Source organism: Cornus florida, unplaced genomic scaffold (assembly GCF_030987335.1).
Source record: "Cornus florida cultivar Cherokee Brave unplaced genomic scaffold, ASM3098733v1 CherokeeBrave_3.0.0_Hap2_Chr08, whole genome shotgun sequence".
In the NCBI taxonomy this organism is placed as follows: domain Eukaryota; kingdom Viridiplantae; phylum Streptophyta; class Magnoliopsida; order Cornales; family Cornaceae; genus Cornus; species Cornus florida.
The window spans coordinates 40,867,384-40,886,254 of record NW_026775578.1 but is presented as its reverse complement, the minus strand read 5'-3'; the positions used below and the strand labels follow the sequence as shown (position 1 = coordinate 40,886,254).

At 39.8% G+C, this 18,871-nt stretch overlaps 1 protein-coding gene across 1 annotated transcript; it reads right to left on the bottom strand.

Moving 5' to 3' along the window:
- Window positions 1-12,600: 12,600 nt before the first annotated feature.
- LOC132271462 (cell division cycle protein 48 homolog) lies at window positions 12,601-17,526 on the bottom strand. The gene is made up of 7 exons (XM_059772843.1): window positions 16,262-17,526; window positions 15,937-16,164; window positions 15,577-15,801; window positions 14,241-14,312; window positions 13,870-14,151; window positions 13,426-13,782; window positions 12,601-12,809 (listed from the first exon to the last, which is right to left on the bottom strand). The coding sequence occupies exons 1-7, from the start codon at window positions 16,802-16,804 to the stop codon at window positions 12,627-12,629; spliced, it is 1,890 nt and encodes a 629-aa protein (XP_059628826.1). The 5' UTR covers window positions 16,805-17,526; the 3' UTR covers window positions 12,601-12,626.
- Window positions 17,527-18,871: the final 1,345 nt, after the last annotated feature.

The following is an 18,871-nucleotide window of genomic DNA, read 5'->3' as shown; positions in this document are numbered from 1 at the left end:
GTGTGTCGTGAATCAAAAGCTTGAAGATGGTTAGGTGATGTGATGTGAGTCATGTACTCGGGTGTTTTTATTGATGTCTGATTTGAGTAGTGTCTTGAGGACAAATGTTGGTATTGTTTGAGTGTTAAGCAGCTAGTGAGTGATTATGTGATTCCATTGAGGAATAATAGGGACGATTGACTTTGGTTTTGAGGTTTCAAACATGAGACAGTCGTATTGTGCGTTTTGAAGAAATAAGAATCGAATCGAATGATGTTATGATGTTGATTACCTGTTGTAGGTAATATGAGGTGACTGAAAAGTTTTTAGGTTGATTAATGATTGTGGTATTGGCGCTGTGTTACTTTAGCTTGTTATGATTAAGGTATGATATGGATTTTTAAAGTAGGTATGTGACTATTTAACCGTTGTGGTTGCGTAGAGCGATGAATAGATAATAAATGAATCTCATAATTGTTTTGTGCACTGGGTGAGACTGTATTTGAGGTTTGGACCTGAGGACCAGAATGACGTTTGTGCTGAGATCGGATCGAGGATGAGAATGGCCTAGCCAACCATTTCTCCTTAATCGATCCCTCTTTAGCACGATGTCGGGTCAAAGGTCAATGATTGTTTTAAATTGTCACGAATAGTGAGAGCACGGTATTGCGGGTTGTGTCGGCGTGACAGTGTGGATTCAGGTGGTTTGTCTCTGGTGACGAAGTGTGTTAAGTGGGACCAAATGTCCAATCCATTTGATTATTAAAGATCTCATTTGAGGAATTGTGCCTTGGGTACAGCATAGTACGCTTTACTGATTTAGTGATTAATGTTTATGCAGTCATTGGGGGATTCATTATTTAATCATCTCGAAGTTGTAGGTGTAAGGATTGTCGTATAGTACGATTAGTACTCATTGGTGCGGTTATGTGATAGTATAGTTACGTGTTAGATAACGAGTGCTTGGTCTGATAAAGATGTATAGAATTGGGAATTTTGTGTATCCTTTAAAGAATGAGTTGAGGTTGGATGTTTTATTCGTTGGTCTGATAGCTGTTCTTTTCTCGGGCTTTGGAGCCTTTCGTGACTCTATGGAGTTGACTGATGTCCGTTTTAAGCCAAGCGCAAGGTCTAGTTGGTTTTGTGTTATGATGAGGTGAGATATAGGCACCCGCATTGGGTTTTAGTGGCAGTGGTGTGTAATTGCCTGATGATGTCTGGTGTCAAAGGTAATAATGTCAGTAAGTTCATGGTCTCAGAGTTTTGTGAGGTGTTCTCAGAAAGTGCGTGGCTGTGGGCCTTCTCCATATGGAGGGTAGATTTCGAGGACGAAATCTCTTTAAGGAGGGTAGATTGTAATGTTTCCAATTTGTACTATTTTTCATTTTCTGGAATTTTTTTATTTTAAGGGGGCATTTTCGTCTTTTCTCGTTTTACGTGCCGAACACTGTGGGGTATGTTAGTTGTGTTCGAGAGTTGATTGGGACATTTCATTCGGTTCAGGACTTTCTGAAATGTAAGAGTTGTCATTTTTGTAATTTTTTCGTTTTTCAGGCCGGACGGTTCTTTGTGGGAACCGTTGCCGGAATTGTTGTGTACGGGGGTATTGGTTGGATTCATTTGCATCACATGTATTTTTATTTAATGGGTTATATGAAGTTGTGAATTTTTAAATGTGTATATATAGTTGATGTGTAAAATGATTTAATTGTGGTACAAAAATAAAAAGAAAATAAATTAATTTTGGTGGGGCCCACCATTAGCATCTTTTAAAGGCTAAAAGGCCATTTGCCTACAATTCTTTTCCTCTCCCGCTGGTCTATCTCTCACCCTCCCAAATTCTTTTTTTCTTTTTCTTTTTACTTCAAAACTTTGATCCTTGATTTCTCCTTCATCATTTGGAGTTTTTTTATGCTGTTTGCGGCAAATTAAAGAGCTCGCCGAGATCTACGATTTGATCGGAGCAATTTCTTGTTTGAACCACTCTAGGGAATTCATGATCTAGCGCACAAATTGGGGTTTTTTTTCTTGTCTTGAGGTAGGGGTTTCTAATTACAAATTTCTTGTTTCTTTGTGAATTTTCTTTTAATATTTGTTATCAAACATGTTTAATTTGAATGGATTGCCTTGAAAATGATATGATTGTTGTATATGAAATCTATGATTATGTGTATTAAATGAATTGTATGAAGAACATGCCTAAGCATTAATTTCCATACCTAAGTGTTTATTATCTTACTAGAAATGGCTGTGTGGAAGCATGTTAAATTACGCAGTAGAAATTTCTTTATTTCTATGGAAATGGCAAAGTATGTGACATGCATCCATAGCATTGGGCATGAAAAAGGGTAAAGTTATTTGAAATGAAAGAGAAAGGGGATTTTTGGGGAGAAATTTGATGAAATGGTTTTTGAGAAAACCCGGTCACTGCGGAGTCACCAAAGGGCCGTGATGTTAATATAACCTGCAGGAAATTAAGAAAATCACCCTAGAGTGGTTGAGCTAGTTGGGCCCTAAATGACATCGCGGGGGTACCAAGGGTCAGGGACAATAGCTAATCCTTCTCTCGTATCGCCATGGAGTCACCAAGGGACGAGTTATATTAACAGTTTGAAAAGTGATGGATTTGGATTCTGAAAATAGGGAGTGACATAGCATGCCATTGCATTCCATAGTACCACATCTTTCATTTTCGACTTGGAATTGATGTTGTATTTCCCAGCATTGCATGACCCCATTTCCTATATCTCTATTCACTGTTTGGGTTCACGGGGTCACAAGAGGTGTGTCTTAGGCACCACCTGAGCAAACTTTACTCACCCCTTATTTAAATTTTTCAGGGCTAAGAAAGGAAGTAGTGGACGCCGACCCTTCACAAGCGTGAGGAAGACTAGAAATTCATTTTGCTACTTTTGTATATTGGGACCTATTCTTTTCTAAAGTCTCAACTTTAGAAAGATGTAATCAATTTGTAAACTATGGCCATGTATTGTAATTAGAACTCTTTATGGTATTTTGTAGTGAAGTGAGACTATGTAAATATTTCATGATAAATGGGAAACGAAGTTGTACTCTGACTAATTATAGATGCCTTTTAACTGTATAACGTTATAAACTGTTGCCGTGAATTCGGAAATCGACTGCATAACAGGTCCAGTGTAGGTTTGGCTTGAAATGAGCATAGTCAGGAATCGTTCCAGAGAATTGGATTGTGAGTAGTCTTCTTTCGGCCGGCTGACCTCACCATCGGCCAACAGAAACCCCAGGTTCGGCCGACTGAACCACCTTCACCAGCCGACCAATAGGCCATTATGTCCCGAGAGCAACCACTTTCCCAATCGTTTCAGCTGGCCGACCCTGTAGATCAGCTGACCGAACCTACGCCTTCAGCTGGTCGGTGAATGGCCATCAGCCAGTTGATCCTTCCCTTTTGACCTGTACATTTGCCCACTCTATTACAGTGTCTTCTTAGATTATTTTAGACCCTGGATTGACTCATATGTCACGTATTGACGTAGGAAATTGCGGTGTATTTTGGACCCCGGATTGACTAGTAGGATGGTTATAGACACAGGAAATTGATGGTATGACCTAATTGACCTCAGGTTCGGGTAAGGACCCGGTTAACGATTCGGACCCACGGGTTCAGGTCGTTACAGGTTGGCCCATTCCAACCCGATTCGGGTTGAGGTTGGGTTGGGGCTGGGCTGGATTACTTTCAGAATACACGAAATTGCAGTATCTGTAACGACCCTAGCTGATGCCAAAATAAATAAAAAAAAATTCGGCATGACCTTCGCTAAAAAATCGTCCTACAACAACCTATTTAAAAGAATGATAAACCTGTCCCAACACAAATATCATATAATACACTCCATGGTGGTGCAACCACATACTATATCATTCAAATATCATAATTACAGTCCCAAAATACAAGATTAATATCGAACGTCCATGTTTTACAACGTTTATACAACTTATGCTAAAATTACAGTCTATAATTATAATTACGATAACAAGGGTCCACAAACCTCTATGCCGAATATAACAAACTAAGGTTTTACAAAAATATGGGACTTAGTACACAAAATGGCAAAAAGTCTTCTAATCCAAATTAGCCCTGTAGTGGAACGTCATCCGCCACTTCTTTTCCGTTTCCTGGAAAAATTTATTAAATAATAGGGTGAGCAAGTTGCTCAGTAGGTAATACCTAAGACACACCTCTTGTGTCCCCGTGAATCCAAACAAAGAATAGGACAATAGGAATTTGAGGTCATGCAAAGCCGGGAAAACACAATATCAATTCTAAGTTCAAAGCAAATAAATTTCGTGCCATGAATGCAATGTTATGCATGTCACTCCCCATTTTCAGAAAACATCATTACTTCACAAACTGTTAATATAACCCGCCCTTTGGTGACTCCGCAGCGACACGAGAGAAGGATTGGCTACTGTCCCTGACCTTTGGTACCCCCGCAGCGTCATTTGGGGCCCAGGTAGCTCAACCACGCTAGGGCAATCTCCCTAGTTCCCTCTAGGCTATATTAACACACCGGTCCTTTGGTGGCTCCGCGGCGACCGTGTTTTTCTCAAAAGCCGATTCATCAAATTCTCTCCAAAATCCCCTTTTTCTTTTATTTCAAAACACTTTCCCTTTTCTTTCATGCCCAATGCTTGTGTGCATATATGAAAATGGAGAGAATTTTTTTTAACGCACAATTTACAAGCTTTTACATAATTTCTGACAAATTAATTGGCATAGAAAACTAACACATTAAGCATGTTTTTATTTTATTTTCTTTCATTTTATTATTATTATTATTTTCATACAATTCAATTAAATACACATTATAATTCAATTAAATACACCTTCACATATGTTTCATATATATAATCAAGTCACATTAAGGAACAATTATCACAATATAGCATGCTAGAATACTAATAGGATACTAATCAAGAAAAAAAATAATTCACAAAGGGGCAATCATCACAATTTAGCATGCTAGGACACTAGTCAAGAACAATTAACTCACAAAGGAACAAGATTGTAGGAATTAGAGACCCCTACCTCACTTTTAAGCAAAATCCCCAATTTCTTCCCCTCAAACCCTAGGATTTCGAACCTCCTATAGTGCACCAATCAAAGAATTGCTCCTATCAACGTGTTGATCTCATGGGCTTCGAATAGCCGCAAACGGCTCTTAAAAACACCAAGAAATGAGGGAGAAATCAAGAGTGGAAGTTGCAAAAGAAAAAGAAAAAAAGAAATACAGAGGCAGCGAGAGAGAGAGAGACCTGCTGAGAGAGAAAGTGTAATGAAAACAAAATGGGTCTTCATCCCATTAACCACATGTGCCTTAAAATAAGGTGGGCCCCACAGCTAACATAAAATAAAAAAAATCTTTTAACATAAATATATAAGATACAGGCATTACATTCTCCCCAACTTTAAAAAAGATTTCGTCCCCGAAATCAAGACATACCTGGAGAAGAAAACAACTTTGGATACTTGGAGCGAACCTCCTGTTCGAGCTCCCAAGTAACCTCCTCGACTCCGTGGTGTCTCCAAAGGATTTTTACCATCGGTATCGTCTTCTTCCTCAACACCTTCTGTTCTGTGTCAAGTATCTGAACTGGTCCTTCCTCGTAGGAAACATCCTCATCAATGTCTACATCAACCCAACTCAAAATGTGAGATGGATCTGGCTCGTACTTCCGTAACATTAATACATGGAAAACATTGTGGACCCTATCCAACTGTGGTGGCAAAGCAAGTCTGTAGGCAACCTCTCCTACACGGTCCAAAATCTCAAATGGTACAATGAATTGTGGAGACAACTTGCCACTTTTCCCGAATCTCATCAATCCCTTCCATGGAGAAACCCGAAGAAAAACGTGGTCTCCCACCTTAAAGGATAACGACCGTCTCCGCTTATCCGCATAACTCTTCTGTCGGCTCTGAGCTGTAAGTAACCTCTGTCTTATCAACTTAATCTTCTCAGTATTCTCGAGTACAATGTCGGGTCCTAAGGCGGCTGTCTCGCCTACCTCAGTCCAACAAACAGGAGACCTACAAGGTCTACCATACAACACCTCAAATGGAGCCATCTGGATGCTCGCCTGATAACTGTTGTTGTAGGCGAACTCAATAAGTGGAAGGTGATCCTCCCAACTACCACCCAAGTCAAGCACACATGCCCGAAGCATATCCTCCAAAATCTGGATAGTACGCTCCGACTGACCGTCAGTCTGTGGATGGAATGCCGTACTCAGGTGCAACGCTGAGCCAAACGCTGCTTGAAGTCTTTCCCAAAACTTTGAAGTGAACTCAGCATCCCTATCTGAAACAATGGTTATTGGAACTCCATGCAACCTTACAATCTCCTTCACATAAAGAACGCCAAGCTTCTCTGCATCATCTGTTGCCTTAATAGGCAAAAAGTGAGCCGTCTTGGTCAATCTGTCAATGATGACCCATACGGACTCATTACCCCTTCGTGACCTTGGAAGACCTGTTAAAAAATCCATAGCAATATGCTCCCATTTCCATTGCGCTACAGGTAATGGTTGCAACAAACCGGCTGGTCTCTGATGCTCGGCCTTCACCTGATGACAGGTAAGGCATCTAGCCACAAACTGTGCAACATCTTTTTTCATCCCGTTCCACCAATACTGACGTCTCAAATTGTGATACATCTTGGTACCACCTGGATGAACTGCAAAGCGGGAAGTGTGAAACTCCCGTAAGACGTCCTCACGACAAACAGTAGGAACCACTAATAAACCCCTGAACCGTAGACCCCCATCTGCATGCAAGGCCCAATCTTTCACTGTCTCACCACTGGAGATCAAAGCGTGAATGGCATCTAAATCTGGGTCCTGTCTCTGTGACTCAATCACTCGTACAACAAGAGTAGGCTGAGCCACAAGACTAAACAAGAATGCTGGCTCACTGTCAACATCATCATCAAAACACTGCAATCCCATCTCTGCCAGATCATTAAGCATCTTCCACTTCCGAATAGCCAAACAGGCCAGAATCCCACGAGATTTCTGGCTTAAGGCATCTGCTACCACATTTGCCTTGCCCGGATGATACTGCAAGTCAAAATTGTAATCTTCCAAGAATTCAACCCATCTTCTTTGTCTATTGTTCAAGTCCTTTTGGGAGAAAAGGTACTTGAAACTTTTATGATCTGAAAATACCTCGAATCTTTCACCATACAAGTAGTGTCTCCAACACTTCAAAGCAAACACAACTGTCGCCAACTCCAAATCATGAGTAGGGTAGTTGTACTCATGAGTCTTCAACTGTCGAGACCCATAAGCCACTACTCTACCATCCTGCATCAACACACACCCTAAACCATCACGTGAAGCATCACAATAGATCACATAACCCAAGCCACGCTCAGGTATCACCAACACTGGAGCCGTAGTCAATCTTGTCTTCAATTCCTGGAAAGATGACTCACAGGCCTCATTCCAGACAAACTTGACCCCTTTCCGGGTCAAACGGGTCATAGGAGCTGCCAAACGGGAGAAATCCTTCACAAATCTCCGATAGTAACCCGCTAAACCAAGGAAACTGCGGATCTCAAACACATTCTTGGGTTGCTCCCAAGTCAAAACTGCTTCAACCTTTGATGGATCAACTGATACTCCACCTTCTAAAACAACATGCCCCAAAAACTTCACCTCCTGTAGCCAAAACTCACATTTCTCGTATTTGGCATACAATCGGTGCTCCCGCAAAATCTGTAAAACAATACTCAAATGGACCTCGTGATCTTCCCGAGTCCGTGAGTACACAAGAATGTCATCCACGAAAACTACCACAAACTGGTCCAAGTAATCGTGAAAGATGCGGTTCATCAAGTCCATGAATGCCGCTGGCGCATTAGTCAAGCCAAAAGGCATAACAAGGAACTCATAGTGTCCATACCGTGTACGGAATGCTGTCTTCGGGATATCCTCATCCCTAACCCGCAACTGATAATAGCCAGACCTCAAGTCAATCATGGAGAAACAACTGGCTCCCCTCAACTGATCAAATAAATCATCTATCCTTGGCAAAGGATACTTGTTCTTGATGGTGGCGCGATTCAACTTCCGATAATCGATGCACAACCTCAAAGAACCATCTTTCTTCTTAGCAAACAAGACCGGTGCGCCCCATGGTGACACACTCGGTCGGATGAAACCTTTCATCCTCAAATCATCAAGCTGTCTTTTTAATTCCTCCAATTCAACTGGTGCCATACGATACAGTGCCATAGAAATCGGCGCGGTACCTGGCATTAACTCAATAGAGAACTCCACTTCTCGGTGTGGAGGCAACTCTGTCAAATCCTCCGGAAACACATCCAGAAAATCACGAATAACTACAGGATACTCTTTTTCCACAACATCATCCTCTTCGGCTATAAGACTAGCCAAGAAGTAATCACCACGACTCCGTCCACAAACTCCATGAAACGATGAAATGTGGGAATCACTCTGATCTCCCACGAAAAAGAAACAGTCTCTCTCGGGAGTGCAAACTGTAACCCTTCCTCTGTAACAGTCGATCATAGCATGAAATGAAGCTAACCAATTCATCCCGAGAATGACATCAAAGCTAGTCATCTCCAGGAGGATAAGGTCAAACACAAAAGTCCGCCCGGCTATCACAATAGAACAATCCCGCACAACTCGGCTCAATGACACTGAAACCCCAACTGGTGTATCAACACATAACGCCCGATCCATGAAACTAACTTCCAACCCCGATGCAAGGGCAAATGATGATGAAATGAAAGAATGAGATGCACCAGAGTCAAACAAAACACGAGCCCAAGAACCAAACACTGGAAATATACCTCGGAGAACTGAAGATCCAGGAGATGTATCAGTCGGTGCAAGTGCAAAGACACGTCCCTGCGGTGCCTGTGCCTGTGAACTACTCATCTGAACACCAGACTGCTGTGCCGACACAGTAGGAGTATCCCCCCTAACAGGTCGTGAACCCTGAGAAAACATAGCAGGCTGTGGTGGTGGCGGTGGTCTGAAACCTGACTGAACTGTAGCCGACTGTGACGGCCTCTGCCGTGACCCTCTGCCACTACCGGTGACTGCTCCCTGACTCGGACAGTCTCGAATCAAGTGGCCCTGCTGGCCACACCCATAACAAGCCCTTGGAGCTGAAGAAACTGAAGTCAATCTCATGGGACAATTGGACTTATAATGTCCAGGCTGCTGACACTGAAAGCAAATGACTCCACTCCTATCAGACCCAGCTGGCAACGGAGTGGTAGGAGCAAATCGTGTAGACTGCTGCCCCTGAAACTGAGATGAACCACCCCTGTTCCTTTTCCCTGAAGGTCCCTCTGCAGATGGTCCTATATTCCTCTTTTGCCTCCATTGTTCCCTTCTTGCTTCTTTATCTTTGGTCTCCACCTCTAACATTAATGCCCTTTCCACTGCCTCAGAATAAACCTTGATGCCCTGTGTTATTAACAACGGCCTCATTTTGTAGTCAAGTCCGGAGATAAACTTCTGAACCTTATCAACTTCATGACTCACCATCTCTGGAGCAAAGCGGGAAAGAGACGTGAACTTGTTCTCGTATTCTGTCACTGACATATTGCCTTGGATAAGGCTAATAAACTGATTCTTTAACTCTCACCTATTGGAGGCAGGGAAATATTTCTCATAGAACAATTCCTTGAATCTATCCCAACTCATCTCTTCAATTTTATATTGATTTGTTATCAATTTCCACCAAAACTTGGCATCCTTTGTGAACTTGTAAGTGGCTAGGATAATTTTCAAGTGATCCTCCGTCACATCCATAGAAGTTAATTGAGTTTCAACTTGCTCCATGTAGTCATCTGCTATCATTGGATCCGCACCGCCCTCAAACATAACTGGCATCAGCTGAGAAAACCCCTTAATAATCTTGAGACGCTTCTGAGCTGGCGTCTCCTCAACTTGAACTGTAGGTTGTGGTGCCGACTGTGACTGAGCAGCAATCGTTGCCCTCACGACATTTTGCAACAAACGATTAAACTCCAGTGCCACAGAACCTTCACCCACTTCTACGGGTGCTTCAACATTATCCCTCCTTGTGGGGACAGCTCTCGGGGGAACCAAGTCCCTAAGAAGTGTGTCCTCATCATTTAGCTCCTCCGGATTGGAGCTGGAGCTCACGCCAACATCACCCCTAGTCGGTCTAGGGCCAACTTCCCTGATTTCCTCACGCCGTGACATCGTTCTATAAAACAAAGGAAACAATTCAATAACGATAACACTAAGGTCCAACAGTGAATAACCCAACGCAAAAACATACTGTACAAACATTTAGCATGTAATACTATGCAATGAACACATTAATATAGGCATATAAGCACGTAAACAAGTAAGTAGTTGAGCATGCTTTTTCATATAGCAAAACACTTTTCCAAACAAGCAAATAACAATACAAATGACTTCCCCGACAACCCTAGGCAAGCCTCTACCCGTCGTCCTAATGGTATTCGAACCATCGCTCTGATACCAAATTTGTAACGACCCTAGCTGATGCCAAAAAAAAAAAAAAAAAAAAAATTCGGCATGACCTTCGCTAAAAAATCGACCTACAACAACCTATTTAAAAGAATGATAAACCTGTCCCAACACAAATATCATATAATACACTCCATGGTGGTGCAACCACATACTATATCATTCAAATATCATAATTACAGTCCCAAAATACAAGATTAATATCGAACGTCCATGTTTTACAACGTTTATACAACTTATGCTAAAATTACAGTCTATAATTATAATTACGATAACAAGGGTCCACAAACCTCTATGCCGAATATAACAAACTAAGGTTTTACAAAAATATGGGACTTAGTACACAAAATGGCAAAAAGTCTTCTAATCCAAATTAGCCCTGTAGTGGAATGTCATCCGCCACTTCTTTTCCGTTTCATGGAAAAATTTATTAAATAATAGGGTGAGCAAGTTACTCAGTAGGTAGTACCTAAGACACACCTCTTGTGTCCCCGTGAATCCAAACAAAGAATAGGACAATAGGAATTTGGGGTCATGCAAAGCCGGGAAAACACAATATCAATTCTAAGTTCAAAGCAAATAAATTTCGTGCCATGAATGTAATGTTATGCATGTCACTCCCCATTTTCAGAAAACATCATTACTTCACAAACTGTTAATATAACCCGCCTTTTGGTGACTCCGCAGCGACACGAGAGAAGGATTGGCTACTGTCCCTGACCTTTGGTACCCCCGCAGCGTCATTTGGGACCCAGGTAGCTCAACCACGCTAGGGCAATCTCCCTAGTTCCCTCTAGGCTATATTAACACACCGGTCCTTTGATGACTCCGCGGCGACCGGGTTTTTCTCAAAAGCCGATTCATCAAATTCTCTCCAAAATCCCCTTTTTCTTTTATTTCAAAACACTTTCCCTTTTCTTTCATGCCCAATGCTTGTGTGCATATATGAAAATGGAGAGAATTTTTTTTAACGCACAATTTACAAGCTTTTACATAATTTCTGACAAATTAATTGGCATAGAAAACTAACACATTAAGCATGTTTTTATTTTATTTTCTTTCATTTTATTATTATTATTATTTTCATACAATTCAATTAAATACACATTATAATTCAATTAAATACACCTTCACACATGTTTCATATATATAATCAAGTCACTTTAAGGAACAATTATCACAATATAGCATGCTAGAATACTAATAGGATACTAATCAAGAAAAAAAATAATTCACAAAGGGGCAATCATCACAATTTAGCATGCTAGGACACTAGTCAAGAACAATTAACTCACAAAGGAACAAGATTGTAGGAATTAGAGACCCCTACCTCACTTTTAAGCATAATCCCCAATTTCTTCCCCTCAAACCCTAGGATTTCGAACCTCCTATAGTGCACCAATCAAAGAATTGCTCCTATCAACGTGTTGATCTCGTCGTGGGCTTCGAATAGCCGCAAACGGCTCTTAAAAACACCAAGAAATGATGGAGAAATCAAGAGTGGAAGTTGCAAAAGAAAAAGAAAAAACAGAAATACAGAGGCAGCGAGAGAGAGAGACCTGCCGAGAGAGAAAGTGTAATGAAAACAAAATGGGTCTTCATCCCATTAACCACATGTGCCTTAAAATAAGGTGGGCCCCACAGCTAACATAAAATATAAAAAAAATCTTTTAACATAAATATATAAGATACAGGCATTACAGTATCATCCATCAAAAAGTTGCTCACTTCCTGTGTAATTCGAGAAACCACATCACAAAAATAATCCGTGATGTTTAGCATTTTTCACTAACATGCATGTTAATCTGATCTTTTACTAGCATATCAAACAATGATCTCTTAGACTACAACAATTGCTAAATAAATGTATAAATGCCTGAATGTATATTTGCTCCAAAATTGATCCATTCTTAACAAAAAGATTTTCACAAGAAGAAACTAGAAATAACATGAGATAATTCAAGCCACTAACCTAGGGTTCAAAGAACTTATTAAAAAGAAGTTCAAGTTCCATGAACCTATCAGACGAACATTAGTCTTAATACCATTGTTGCATTCAAAGGCGTCAGTGTGTTTGTTGAACAAAGGTTCAATAATGGTCAGTTCAGAGCCCCTGCAACAACTGCCTGGTACTTATCATTGACATCATCACTTACACTCCTACGCGCATATTTCATTGACTCATCAAAATGGGCAGCCTTGACTTCTGACGCCTCTTCTTCTTCTACATCCTTCTCCATAGCCTCTGGATTCTCCCTTCTCCTCCTCTCCCTCTCACTCTCCTGCAAAATGAAAAGTGAAAATTCAACCTTAATATTTTAGTTTCCACGCAATAAAGTAAGAATTTCCGAAGAGGGTTTAAACAAAACAAGTCCTTTGAGTTTCACATAGATTCAAATGAGGGCATTGTGCCTTTAAAAGAATTGAGTTGCTTTTCTTATCACTTCTTTAGTGTAAGGACTTCCCAGACCAGAATATGACAAAGGACCGATTTTACTGGGATGGCATTATCATTACATGCTATCTCCTTTGTACTAAAAGGCCAAACTCAAACGCACCAAGCATTGTCCAACTTTCATGGAAGTTCAGTTACAACTAAATCTGATTATATATAACACAAATTAGTGACATCAGAACAAACAAGTCTTGGACTCTGATTAGACCACGCTGGCGTAAGGACATATATTCACACTTAACCAATACAGTTGTTACACGCCTTTCCAGACATGATACAACACCATTGTTCCAATTATGTGGGGATATGAAGAGGCTTTTATAATTTTCATTCAACTACCAATATTTTTAGGGTGCTGGGGTGGTAAGGCTGGAAAGACTGGGCCGTGCTGGGGTCACTGGGGTTTTTGTTGGCACACATGAAAAATTAGTACAGAAGCTTACCTTCTGAATTTCCTCTTTTATGGCATAGGTGCAGGCACGTTGGCATATTTCCATAATATCAGCACCACTGCAGCCTTGGGTGTTCTTAGCAAGGGATCCCAGGTCTACATCTTCAGAAACAGGAGATTTCCTAAGGCAAGCCTTGAAAATCTGATAGCGAGATTCTTCATCAGGCAAAGCGATATAAATCAATTGATCAAAACGGCCAGGACGCGTAAGTGCCGGCTCAATAAGATCAAGCCTGTTGGTGGCTCCAATAACAAAAACCATTTTATTGGTAGAAAATCCATCCATCTCCGTTAGCAGTTGATTCAAAACCCTGTCAGAAGCGCCACTATCTACTGAATTGTGCCCCTTCTACAAGGATTAAAAAAAAAAAAATTTAAACAGGGATTACAAAATATCACAACGAACAAATCAGGGTAGAAAAACACTAAAACAGACCTTTATAGCAATTGAATCCAGCTCATCAAAGAATAGCACACAAGGAGCACATTGGCGAGCCTTTTCAAATATTTTTCGAACATTAGCCTCACTTTCTCCATACCACATGGTAAGCAATTCTGGACCCTTAACACCGATAAAGTTTGCCTGACATTCATTGGCAACAGCCTTGGCCAGAAGAGTTTTCCCACATCCTGGTGGGCCATAGAAAAGAACTCCCTTTGAGGCTGACACACCAAACTTCTCAAACTTTTCTGGATGCTCCATGGGATACTGGATGATCTACATGATAAAGAGAGAGTATGAGGAGAAAATTGAAAAATATAAGGTTTAGGTGTATACATACGCTGCAATGCAGCAACTGCAACTACCGCTTGAAGCTGCTGCCTAACAGTCTCAAGGCCTCCGATATCTTCCCAACTGACATTGGGCACTTCAACAACCTGGCTCACCAAAACATTAGAAATGAGTTGAAACTATTGGAGTGCTGTGTTTCATTTACCTGCTTTTGTGTCTCGTGGTATAGAAAGAAAATTGAAGACATTTATTTGGGGAGATTCAGATTTGGTGAAGAAAGGTCAATTGTTGTGTTGGAAGAAGGTCTCTTTACCTAAAGCTGAGGGTGGGTTTGGTGTGAGAAAGATTGAGGATATTCAGAAATCGTTTTCACGTGCTTTGGTTTGGGACTTGATTAAGAAGAAAGAGTCGCTGTGGGTTGCTTGGTTTACTAATAGGTACATCAGAAACACTAGCTTCCTAATTGAGTTCAATTCTTTCATCCTCTCATTCTGCTATTTGGAACAGGTTCTATCAGTTAGGGACATCATGCTACAGAATGTGAATTTTAATGTTGGATCAAATTCAACTATTAGCTTGTTAAGAGATGTGAATGTTCTTATTCAAGATGGTAGATGCTATCTCAGTTTTTTGGGAGCTGGGATGTACCATGTAAAGCAGTTCATTTCTATTTTGCCTATTCATAATGGTGGAGATAGATTGATGTGGGATGAGGGTTCATTTACTTCTAAAAAAGCTTGGGACAAATGTAGACAACATCTTCCTTGGAGAAAGTTGCGTTGGAATAAGGGGAGGCATCGAATTGTTTTGCTGCTTGTTTGATTATTTTGGACAAGCACTTATCAATATTTAATCTGCAGAAGAGGGAGTTGCAGCTGACTTCAGTGTGTTCTAATTGCCTTTCATTTGATGATTCTAGGGATCATTTATTCGTGGGGTGCCAATTTGCTAAGAAAATATGGGCATGGTTTGATGATGTTCTGAGTCGGTCTCTTCCAGAGGTGAGAACTTTTGATCAACTGCTGAATTGGTTTATTAAGTATACGATAGCTTCATCTCACAGAATGCCTAGTTTAAGAGGATGGTTTTCACAGCTGTTGTGTGGGCTATTTGAGGGGAGAGAAATTTTAGATTCCATCAAGGGGTTAGCATGTCTGCTGTTGAGGTGACAAGGGTAGTCAATTGGTGTTGGGGCTTTTCTACATGATGTTGTTGCTGCCATGCAGTTTTCTTTCTGTGTTTTTCTTTTTCTTCCATGTATACTGGAATTGGTACTTACCTGTTTCTTTTTCTTATTGATGTCTAGAGTGAAGGAATGCCTTCACTTTGATCCTTTTGTACTGATTGATCCATCTTTTGATCAATACAATACCTGCTTATGAAGAAATAAAATATAAAAAATTCCCTCACCGTTTCCCGCAGAATTGATGGCTTGCTTTTTCCCGTAGCAATTTGTCGTTGGAAGTGCTCATTCGTAACAACCATGGAGTTGAGTGACTCAGCATCTATGACCTCATTTTTCAAGCCAATCACACCCATCTCTCTGAGGCATTGCAATGCAGCCTCACTGCACAGACCTGATAAATCAGCACCAACATATCCATGTGTGTCTTTGGCAATTCTTTCTAAATCAACCTGCACAATTAAAAGGCATAAAGTTTGATCCTTTTATACTTATTGATCTATCTTTTGATCAATACAATTCCTGCTTAAGAAAATATATATATATATATATATATATATATATATATATATATATAAACCCCTCACTGTTTCAGGCAGAATTGATGGCTTGCTTTTTCCGGTAGCAATTTGTAGTTGGAAGTGCTCATTCGTAACAGCCATGGAGTTGAGTATCTCGGCATCCTTGACCTCATTTTTCAAGCCAATCACGCCCATCTTCTCTCTAATGCATTGGCGTCCAGCCTCACTGCACAGAGCTGCTAAATCAGCACCAACATATCCATGTGTGTCTTTGGCAATTCTTTCTAAATCAACCTGCACAATTAAGAGCATATATAAATTGTTCAAAAACAATATACACACCTACTATAAAAAAAATGCAAGATGATACTAATATAGTGTTTGATATTACATTTTCAGCAAGCCGCATGTTCTTCGTATGGATTCGAAGAATCTCAAGACGCCCAACCATATCTGGAACACCAATTTCAATTTCCTTATCAAATCTACCAAACCTTCTCAGGGCAGGGTCAATGCTGTTAGGACGATTAGTAGCACCAATCACAATAACATGAGCACGACGCTCAACACCATCCATAAGGGTTAACAGCTGGGAAACAACCCTCTCAATAGCTTCCCCACTAGTTTTCTCTCGATTGGGAGCAATAGAATCTATCTCATCAATAAAGATAATAGATGGAGCCTTCTTCTCTGCTTCCTCAAATACTTTCCTGAGATTGCTCTCACTCCCTCCGACATATTGAGACAAAAGCTCTGGTCCATTTATACAGAAGAAGGAAGCACCAGCTTCGTTAGCAATAGCTCTTCCCATTGAAGTCTTTCCGCATCCTGGAGGTCCATATAAGAGAATCCCTTTAGGTGGCTTCACACCAACGTAGTGAAATAGTTGTGGATACTTCAGTGGCCACTCTACTATTTCCCGAATATCTGCCATCTGTTTACTGACACCACCAACATCATCATAACCATCCTTCTTGTCTAATTGATCCTCACTGCCCGGGGGAACTATTCCTCCCCTTACAAGAAAGAGGTCACCCCTCTTCCCCCCTGTAAATTCAATGGATGAATTATCTGTCAATCATATTGAATCGGATCAATATCATGAATGACAATATGTGAGCTATCAAATCAATTCATAAGCAGTTATTGGGTAATATTGTAATCTAGTCAATCAATCTTCTCAACAATTCTAAGACCTTCCAAAGAGCATTGCTAGGGTTTTTTTTTTTTTTTTTTTTTTTGTTCAGATAGAGAAAAAGGAAAAAAGAAAAAACAGAAGAAGAAGAAGAAGAAGAAAAAAATACCTGTTTCAAAAACAGAGGAGCATCCAGGAGGGCTTTGTTTGATGCGAGATCCAACGTTAAACGAAACAGAAAGTCGAGAATGAACCTGATGACGCAAAGACAGACTGTTTGTAACCGAATATGTAGATGGTTTAAAAGGTAGAAGAGTACACGCAGAAGCCATTGAAGAACAATGGAAAGAGCCGAACAAGGAAAGAAGGTTTGGAAAATTTGAAGTGTCTCCAAGTTCAACGTATGGAAATGGTGAGTCGAAGCAAGGAAAGCGGGTTTGTAAATATACAATTCCTCCTGAAGCTCAAGCAACGACCATGGTGAGTCGAAAGAGCCTAGGAAGGAAGGAAAGGTTTGGAATTTGCTGAATTGCGCTGCTATATAAAAAAGAAAAAGAAAATAAAGTACTGTAGTCTTTTTATCTTCAATTACAGGATTTGAACATTTCTGTTTCCCAAAGTATTACGCTACCATAACTTATTTATACATTATACTAATACAAGTTGCCCATTATTTATGATTTTAAATGCTTAAACTGATTGCATAAACATTTTTGTATCTTTTCTTTAATTTCTTTCTCAATTATTCTTGTCTTATCTAGCTTGTTTTTATATAGCTCTACGTGTAGTAGAAAGTTTAATTTTGGAAAAAAAAAAAATCAATTCGCTTATTTGATGCAAGGATGAGCCATATGCTTACTCAACGGTACAGGTGGTCAACGGTATGACATAGCATTGGATAATTACTGATTTTTTTGTTTTTTTGGAGTGGTCCCAAAAAAATTACAACTCTGGACCTCCAAATAGTGAAGTGAAATTCTTAACCACTAAGTTAAGAAATCCTCTTTGAGATTTGTATGGTGAAGCATTTTATCTGTAAGGTATTTTGTTCACATTTTAGCCGATAATGTATTGTTTGACGAGGGACAACATGAGGGAACTGTGTGGCATGGGCCTTGGAGGGTATGATTGCCAATTTAGAGAGCATTTAATGTTCTAAAGCAAGCGTGGCAACAGGTTTTCAACAATCCACATATTTGACAATGGTAACTTTTTACTTAAACTCATCAGTGTCATATTGATCTCTGAATCATTTAAATGTCTTGAGAGCATGTATTTTTCCACGAAAAATGATATTTTTTGGAACATTTTGGATAAAATTTTGACCTAAATAAATGATGTGTTATGCAATTTTAGTAATTTTATAAGCCTACTTATATATGCAATTAGGGAAAGTCCGGTCAACCAATTCCACGAGGCATAATTGTTCTGGCGGCTGATAAATAACACCAATACAGACCAATCGAGTTACTTAATAGTCTTAATACTCTCTTCCTTCCAAAATAAAAGTATTTCTTTTCAAAAATTTAGCTTTTTAAGAAAATTATTATTATTATTTTTGTATTGTATTAATATTGAATGAATTATTAAATTTATTTTTATTGAGTTCACAATGATGTGATAATTTACTTTTTATAGGTTTAATGTAAGAAGGTTAAATTAGTAATATTATAAAAAATAGTACATTGACTTCTCAAATGGAACACTTATTTTGCAACGGATAAAAATGAAAAGATGGACATTTATTTTGAAACCGATGGAGTATTAGTCACACTCAATTTTATAAGACTTGTGAGGATGGATTTGAACCTCCTATATTACTGCTCAATTTCATCACACTACAACACAACTTAATTATTCTTTTGA